The following is a 9,377-nucleotide window of genomic DNA, read 5'->3' as shown; positions in this document are numbered from 1 at the left end:
TGACTGCCCTGCAGCACTGGAAACCTTATTTTCCCACTGAGATCCCCACAGTTCAGGTTGAGAACAATGCAGAACATGAGAAACTAACACAGCAGCACAAAACTGAACTAAAAATAAAGCTTTTAATTAAGTTCCCACACAGTAAGAGAAGTGGTTTTAAGAGAATTCCTAATATAATTGCACAGGATTGACCCAAGGAAAACTATTCCACCTTTTTAATGTCTTCTTTCAACAGTCCACCATGTCCATATGGCAGAAATGTCCAACAGCAGCTCCATCAGCCACTTCCTCCTGCTGGCACTGGCAGACACACGGCAGCTGCAGCTCCTGCACTTCTGCCTCTTCCTGGGCATCTCCCTGGCTGCCCTCCTGGCCAACGGCCTCATCATCAGTGCCGTAGCCTGTGGCCACCACCTGCACACCCCCATGTTCTTCTTTCTGCTCAACCTGGCCCTCACTGACCTGGGCTGCATCTGCACCACTGTGCCCAAAGCCATGCACAATTCCTTCTGGGACACCAGGAACATCTCCTACTCAGGATGTGCTGCACAGGTGTTTTTCTTTGCCTTTTTTATTTCAGCAGAATTTTCCCTCCTGACCATCATGTGCTACGACCGTTACGTGTCCATCTGCAAACCCCTGCACTACGGGACCCTCCTGGGCAGCAGAGCTTGTGCCCACATGGCAGCAGCTGCCTGGGCCAGTGCCTTTCTCTATTCACTGCTGCACACAGGCAATACATTTTCCCTGCCCCTGTGCCATGGCAATGCCCTGGGCCAGTTCTTCTGTGAAATCCCACACATCCTCAATCTCTCCTGCTCTAAATCCTATCTCAGAGAACTTGGGCTTCTTGCTGTTAGTGTCTGTTTAGCACTCGGATGTTTTGTGTTCATTGTTTTCTCCTATGTGCAGATCTTCAGTGCTGTGCTGAGGATCCCCTCTGAGCATGGACGGCACAAAGCCTTTTCCACCTGCCTCCCTCACCTGATTGTGGTCTCCATGTTTCTCAGCACCGCCACATTTGCCAACCTGAAGCCTCCCTCCATGTCCTCCCCATCCATGGATCTGTCACTCTCAGTTCTGTACTCAGTGGTGCCTCCAGCCCTGAACCCCCTCATCTACAGCCTGAGGAACCAGGAGCTCAAGGTTGCAGTGTGGACACTGATGACTGGCTGCTTTCAAACTGGAAAATTCTGAATATCACTTGCAATAAAAGTAATCTTTGATACTTCTTGTTGGTTTCAATTTGAAGCTTTTTTTCCTTTGATCTACCTTTTTTAATATTGTCCACAAAAATGTCATCCTTTGTGCCATTTCCTGCTTTTTCTCCACCTTCCCTGTGACCACAAACTCTGTCAATGAGGAGCTGCCTCAGTGGGTTTAAATTAACTAAAAGATCCCTCAGCAAAGTTTTCCCCAGAGATGCCCCTTTTGTTTCCTTCTCTGAAGCAGCAGAAGCAATGTCTGTGTGCAGAGCTTGGGGCAAATCACTGCTGACACAGCATGGTGCTGCTGTGAGGAGATGGAGCTGAGTGAGCACAAAGTCCATCAGACCCTAGGGCCAGAGAGGGCTGGGAGACGGTTGGAGAAAAAACATAGGTTTTTTGTGGAGGCCTCTGAAAGTCTGTTCCCATGAGCTGTGAGTTTCCTGTCCCACTGCAGATATTGTTGCTTAGAGCCAGGGATGTGTGACAGTTGCCACCAAACAGCCCTGATAATTTCCTTTGCTTCAGCTTTGATTTCTTTATTATTCCTTGTAAAAATTTCTTCCTCTTGCCAAGCCCTGTTCCCTCCCCTGCAAACAGCCCATCCCAGCATGCCCTTTTATCTCTTGCGCCCCTCCCCACTTCACTTCCTGAGTTGTCACCATGGAAAATCCCTTGGTGAGCAGAATCATCCTATAAGTGTTTCAGGAATTGTCTGCAAGGTCCTGCAGTGCCTCGTGCTGCTCTCTTGGCAGAGGCACCACCGGCCAGGGGGGCACATCTCGGCTGGTGTGTCTGGGTGTGGGAGTCCCTTTTCTGGGCAGTGAGGAGGGGCTGGAGAGGCTCTGCAGGACTGACAGGATGGGCTTTGGGGCTGTGTGGAGAAGCTGAGGGACCTGGGCTGCTGGACCTTGTGAAGAGGAGGCCCAGGGTTCGTCCTGCAACTGCTCCAAGGGCAGTTTCAGACAATCACGAAATCATCCAGGCTGGAAAAGATCTGGGAGAGCATCAAGTCCAATCTGTGTTCTGACACCACCTTGTGCCCCGTGAACCTCCTCTTCTCCAAAATAAACAACCCCAGCTCCCTCAGCCACTCCTCACAAGACCTGTGTTCCAGACCCGTCACCAGTCTTGTTGCCCTTCTCTGGACACACTCCAGCGCCTCCATGTCCTCCTGAAATTGGGGGGCCCAGAACTGGACACAGCACTCAATGTGCTGCCCAACCAGTGCTGAGCATAGGGGAAGAATCACTGCCCTGGTCCTGCTGGCCACAACATTCCTGACCCAGGCCAGAGACATTGGTCTTCTTGGCCTCCTAGGCACACTGCTGGCTCATGTCCAGCCTGCTGTCCATCAGTGCCCCCATCTCCCTTCCTGCCTGTCACTGTCCAACCACTCTGTCTCTAGCCTGTAGGACTGCAGGTGTTGTTGTGGCCAAAGTGCAGAACCCAGCATTTGGTCTTGTTAAACCTCACCTGGTAGGATTTGGGCCCTGGATCCAGCTTGTTCAGATCCCTCTGCAGAGCCTTCCTACCCTCCAGGAGATACACACTCACACCCAGCTTGGTGCCATCTGCACATTTGCTGATGGTGCACTCAATGCCCTCATCCAGATCATCAATGCACATACAGAAATCCACGTTGGCTGGCTCTGATCCCTCTGCCATCCTGTAGGTGCCCTGTGATGGCTCTCAAGGTGATCTGTTCCATCACCTTGCTGGGCACTGAGGTCAGGCTGACAGGCCTGGAGTTCCCCAGATCCTCCTTCCAGCCCTTCTTGGGGATGGGCTCACATTGGCACCTCCAGTCCTCTGGGACCTCCCTGGTGATCCAGGACTGTTGGTAGATGATGGAGAGCAGATTGGTGAGGTCATCCAGTACCTCCCTCATCCCCCTAGTATGGATCCCCTCTGGTCCCAGAGACACCTGTGAGCATCTGAGTGGCTCAGCAGGTTCCCCAGCTGCTTCCTCCTGGATTACAGGGGGTCTGTTTTGCTCTCTGTCCCCATCTGCCCCCTCAGGAGAATGCTTGTCCTAAGGACAATTTGTCTTATTGTTGAAAACTGAGTTAAGTAGGAGTTAAGTTTCTCAGATTTTACCTCATCTTTGGTAACCATATTCCTTCCAATAAAGAATGGAAAATATCTTTGGCCATCCTTTTCCCATTAATGTATAGATAAAACATTTTTTATTATCCTTCACAGAAGTGGTCTGGTTAAGTCCTAATTGAGGTTTCAGCTCTCTAATTACATTTCTGCATGACCTAGCAACATCCTTAAACATTTCCTTAGTTGCCTGCCCCTCAGTCCAAAAGTGATGAAGCTTCTTTTCTCCCTGAGTCCCTGGAAAAAACTCCATGCCTAGCCAGACCAGTTATTTTCATTGCTAGCTGACTTTTGGCACATGGGACAGGCTGTTCCTTCTCCCTCAAGATTTCTTTCTTGAAGTGTCTCCATCCTTCCTGCAATAGCTTGTTTTTAATGACTATTTCCCATAAAAAAATCAATACCTGATTATCTAAATCTGCATCTTGAATAGTCCAAAGACTACCCTCCATAATTCCACAGTGGAAGTTTCGTTGATGCCCCTCCTTCTTTTACAGAATATTTAAAAACTGAATCATTTCATGGACACTGTACCCCAAACTGCTTCTGATCACCATATCTCCAATCAGCCCTTCTCTGTGCACAGTAGGACACAGGGCTTTCCTTGGGAGTGGGAAGAGAAGGAAACCTCCCCAAAGTGCAGCCTGGAAGGTTCAGCCTGCAGGTGAGGAAACAGCAAAGTCCCTGCCAGGGCAGAATGTTGGTGGCCCAGGTGTCCCAGCTGAGGCTGGGCCATGCCATGGCTCTGTTTGCCAGGAGCCGGCAGCGCTGGGTGCAGGGAGCCCAGGGAGGGCACAGCAATGCTGGGCTGAGAAATGCTGGGGGCACAGAGAGATGGGCGTGTGCAGCCGCCAGGGCAGAGGAGCAGCACGCACAGGGGCACAGGCTGCAGGAGAGATGGCCAAGGGCTGGGCAGGGCTGGCTGGGCCAGAGGCACCCGGGCCTTTGTGCCCTGGGCTGGGCAGTGCCTCTGGAGCCCCGCAGGAGGAACTTTCCTTGCAGGGGCTGCCCTTTCCTGCTGCCTCAGCCCTCCCTGAGCAGGCTGGCAAGGCTTGCAGTCCTTGCTGCCCCTCCCATCCCAGTGCCCCAGGAATAACACCGAGCCACTCATGAGGGACAAGCCCTGCTGGGCCAGGCCTGGGCTCAGCCCTTGGCCTTTCTGCTGCCTCCAACCAGCCCAGGCCTTGCTCAGCATTGCAGTTCCTGATCACAGCCATGGGTTCCTGAAATCCTGCCCTCAAGGATCTGCTCTCACCGGTCCCTGGGGAGCCTTTGGCAGTCTCTGCCCACAGTGGGGCCAGTGATACTCCAAGGGACTTGGAGTTTTGCTTCTGCCTCCTTGAGCAGATTCTCCAACATTCTCTCAGTGCCTGGGGCTCCTGGACTCAGCCCCAAATCTGCCCTCTTATAAATATGATTCATGCTAATTAAATTGTAATTATATTAGCAAAATTGTTGCTTTGTAGCAATGGAAAAATTGTACTTAATTGTTCCAATGCATGAAATATAACGGAAGGTTAATCAAAGCAGATGGTACCATTCTCCAGTTGTTTGGTGGGAGTAGAGATAGAAAGGGTATAGGTCTAAGAACAGCATCTAGAAATAAAACATTTGACCTTGAATTGAGCCAAATTGGGATGATTCCAAGCATTAGACACTTGGCTTGTTATTGGAACATCGGCTTAATTATATAACTCTAAGCTCAGTGCGCCTGCACTACCTGAGAGGTCACACAGTGAACACTGAGGAAGACCCAGAGCCTTAATCAGAAACAATATCCCCAAAGGAGGAGAGACCCTCGACCATTGTTGAAGCACGAGCAACACAACATAGTGATGGAGATTTTAGTAATAGAAATGAGGAGGAGCTTTCCAGAACATTCTTATAAATATGTATTAGTAAACTATATAAGTGAGATTTTAGCTGGATTCAATTGGCATGGTCTGAGAGGAAGGGCCGTCCCCGTACCCCTGGTTGGTTTTGTTTATGCTTTATTTGAACCAAGCCTCAATTACACTAAAATACTCACTGCCAAATTTTGTATTTACTTAAATATACATAACTAATATACTTTGATTGTATTCATTTATATACAATTACTGCTATTATTAATGAATTACTACTAAATTTATATTTGTTGTTTGATTAACTGAACAATTGAAGACTCCATTCATAACAATTTTGGGGATCATTAAAATACAGAAAGATTCCAGGAGCTCTTTGTATTTCTTCAATTGTCTTCAAGTCCCAAGGGCTTGTGCAGATGCTTGGAGACATTTTGGAGTTTTCCTAAGAAGGAAGACCTGAAAGTGCATCATGACTTTACTCAAGGGAATGTTTTTCAATTTTTCTGTTCAGAGGCGAAGTGATAGAAGCATTTCCCAAGTGGCCTTGATGCAGAATGTCTCCTTAGGAGGTCTGGGCACATTGAAGAATGAGCCCCTTTGCAGGCTGACTCTGTTTGGACAACCTGCTCCTCACCCCCATCATCACCATATCATGATGTCTCCCACCTGGTGCTGACAACCCATAATATAAAAAACCTCATTCATTTCTCTTTATAATAAAATGTTATTTAATTTAAAAATAAAATTAATTTTCCTTATTTGTAATATTGCTATTCTATTTTTTAGACCAAATTTTTATATTTGTAATAAAAATATTTTATTAGCAACCAAAAAAATTATTGGTCATTGCTTTTATGTAATACAATTCCCTTCATTAATTAAGCTCTATTGGTTATTTATTTCTCTCTCTTTAGGATAATTCATAATGTTTGAGTTATTTTTTAATCTTTTTTATATCTTTTTTTTCAGACAGGTTCAGGGTGGGCACTTTGGGGTCCAGGGAGACATTTCTGGGGCACATTCGGGGCACTTTTGGGTCTGGGGGAAGAATTTTGAGGGACAGGAGGACACTTGGGGGCATTGAGTGGGCACTGAGAAAGAACTTAGGGATTCTGATGGAAAGTCTGGGCTTTGAAGTGGCTCATGGGGGTCTGTAAGGGGGTTCTCCGGGGTGCAGGGGATGATGGGAGTTGTAGGAGTAAGTATAATACAGTTTAATGGGGCCGCAGAGCATCATGGTTATTCCAGATGCAGCTGCAATGTCTCTCGGAGGAGCGCAGGGCATGATGGGAGATGAAGTCATTGCTTGAATAGCACTCTATGGCACCGCAAAGCATGATGGGAGCTGTAGTCCCGGAAGTGGTTCTAACTGAGCGTTTGCAAGGTCTGGGAGGGCACTTGGGGGACACTTTTGCTTCTGAATGGCAACTTCAAGTCCTCAGGGAGGAATGTTTACAGTTCGGGAGCACTTGAGGGGAGATTGGGGAGCTCTAACCAGGCTCTTTAGGGCATGGGGCACAGCAGGAGTTTTAGGCACGGGACTGTGTTATGAGGTGCTCTGAGCTCGCGGGGGATGGCAGGAGATGATTTCCCAGAAGTGGCTGTGACGGGCATCTGTGGGCTTGGGAGCTTTCAGGGGATTCGGGGATGTTTTTGGGGGTACCAGAATGACCGCTGAGGGGACACTTAGGGATCCTTGGAGTTTCTGGAGGACATCTATTGGACATACAGGGGGGGACACCGGGGTTCTGTGGAGCACGGGGCATGATGGGTATTGTAGTCCCGGCTCCAATGGGGCTCTATGGGCTGCAAGGCATGCTGGGAGTTAGAGGCAGAAAGGAAAGATGGCGCCGACTCCAGGCAACACCCCTGAGGCCCCGGTCCCCCGCCTGAACCTCCTTGGTGGCACCTTGGGCTGGCACATACCTCAGGAGGGTGTCTGTTTTCACAGGGGAAAATAAGGTGTTTTAGATTGCTTCAACAGTAAAACAAAGGGGATAAAACCCTGTTTGCTTGAGTGGAGGCAGTTCTCCAAGCACAGCAGGTCCCAGGTGAGTCAGGACAGACAGGATGGGGTTGGGGAATGTGGAGCAAGGTTGCCCACACGGGCTCAGACCTCAAGGCACAGCTTCTCTGAGCAGGCCAGACCTCCTGAGGAGAAACTCTGGATCAATATCAATCACAGAATGCTGCAATCACCTCTGCTTAAAAAGAACAGTAATAAAATCCATCCTTTAAAATAGCAATGGATATTTTTAAGAAACACTTTGAAGTGTTTTTCTATAACTATTGTAGGAAATCGTCCTAATGAACTACACCAGACCAGAGGGAAATCAAGGCAGAGCCATGGCTTGTTAGGAAACCTCTCAAGAACTCCAAGTGAGAATCAAACTCCAAAGTTTCTTGAAGATTTAATGTGTCCCACTGAGGGACATGACAGAGAAAGCGTCCCCAAGCCTCAATCAGAGCAGAGAACTGGAGGCAGAGATGACAGGTGGGGACAAATAGAAGCCAAGTCTTGGTGCCCTGGGGCACAGCAGGGTCTGTGCCACCAAGGGCTGGGAGGAGACACCTTGTCCTGAGCCACTGGGGCCTCCTGGCACAGCCCCAGCAAGGCTGGCCACTGTCACCCCTTGTGCTGCCCTCAGCATCCCCCCACATCCCAGTGGCCTCAGGGATCTGCTGGGACCAGTCCCTGGGGAGCCTTGGTCAGGAATGGCCCTGGGGGCTCCTTCATGCTCCCAGGGACTGCAGGTTTTTCCAAGGACTTTGGGTTTTGCTTTTGCCTTGGAGTTTCTGAGAGCTTTGTGCAATCATGGCCTCCAGTTATCTCCTTCAATTAGTCTCTTGAGAGGCTTTGTCAGTAACAACACTCAGTGGGGCTCAATGCCTCTAGGTGCTTCAGTTTTCAAAGGTTCTTTACTTTTTCCTTTCTACACTGACTTTCTGAGAACTGACAACACTCAGACAAAGAGGGGGTTTCAATTTTTTTTTAAGCAATCCAAAATTTTTAAGGTTCCCCACTGCATACAGGCACAAGGTGCTACCAAGGAAATTCCTCATCCACAAGGCAGAGCCCTGCAAGCAATGTTTGAGACCTTTTCACTCCTTGGTTCCCTGAGGCCTTGCAGTGTCAGAAAGGCTCCTTGGTTCCATGAGGTTTTGGGCTGTCACAATGGAGATTTGGGTCCATGGGGCCCCACGGTGTCACAATGCTCTTTATGGTTCCATGAGGCCTTGACCTGTCACAATGGACCCTTGGTTCCATGAGGTTCATTGGTGTCACCATGGTCTCCTTGGTTCCAGGAGGCATCACAATGTCACAACACACTCTTGGTTCCATGAGGTTTCTGCAGCAGGACTTCCCCTGTGGCACAGCAGAGATCATCTGTTCTGTCCATCAGCTGTGGCCATAACTCAGGGCATCTTCCCCCTCTCAGCAATTGCTGAGATAACCCAGGCTGGACATCTGTTCTGTCCTGAGTTCTCTCTGGTGCCAGGGAGGTGGAATTTCCCAGCTGACCATGAACATCTTGCCCTGAGAGCAGACTGAAGGGAGATAAGCCTTGAATTCCTGAGTGACACACATTCATTTTACAAACTATAAATGTTGCACAAAACTCTCACAAAGCAGAAGTCTTCTGCATAGTCTCTGCAAACAGGTAGGGCTTATCCCCCAAATCTGGATTTTTGTGGTTACTTTTCTAGAAGTTGAGTGAAAGGGCTCCATGTGTACTCCCTCATCATTTTGGTGGCAAGTGACATTGACTCCTGATCTCTGCTATTTCTTCACTGGCTGTAATATAGGAATCTTCATTGTGCACTGTGTTTTTATGTATCTGTACTTCTTTTATTAATCCTGTGCAGTAAGAAGTCAATTTAAGGTCTCTTTTCTGTTAAGATTAAGGCCATTCAGTAAATAATTTCTTTTATAATATATCTAATTTTCTATTCTTAAGAACTTAGGAGAAAAAGCAATTTGGAGTGCAGGTGGCCAGAAACAGAGTTACTGCCAGAAACGTGAGCATAACCATGCACAAGGGATTTCATTACAGGAATAGTTTTAAACAAAGACTTTAGAAAGGGTGGTTCTGTGATAGATATGAACACAATTAAGATGTTGACTGATGTGGAATGATTAGAGAAGAACTGGAAGAGGAAATCTGGGAAGAATGGGAAGGCCATATAGCAAGCTGGTCTAGTGAAGAGATGTCCTTAG

The 9,377-nt window shown here is 48.2% G+C and overlaps 1 protein-coding gene across 1 annotated transcript; it reads left to right on the top strand.

Moving 5' to 3' along the window:
- Window positions 1-258: 258 nt before the first annotated feature.
- On the top strand, window positions 259-1,197 carry LOC306815728 (olfactory receptor 14I1-like; the record flags this gene model as incomplete). Its single annotated transcript, XM_079332283.1, has 1 exon — window positions 259-1,197. The coding sequence occupies one exon, from the start codon at window positions 259-261 to the stop codon at window positions 1,195-1,197; it is 939 nt and encodes a 312-aa protein (XP_079188409.1).
- Between the last annotated feature and the right edge of the window lie 8,180 nt (window positions 1,198-9,377).

The sequence above is a fragment of the Erithacus rubecula genome, assembly GCF_903797595.1.
Source record: "Erithacus rubecula genome assembly, contig: scaffold_203_arrow_ctg1, whole genome shotgun sequence".
In the NCBI taxonomy this organism is placed as follows: Eukaryota; Metazoa; Chordata; class Aves; order Passeriformes; family Muscicapidae; genus Erithacus; species Erithacus rubecula.
Note: the sequence above shows the minus strand (reverse complement) of the source record. Positions and strands in the feature narration are given on the sequence as shown.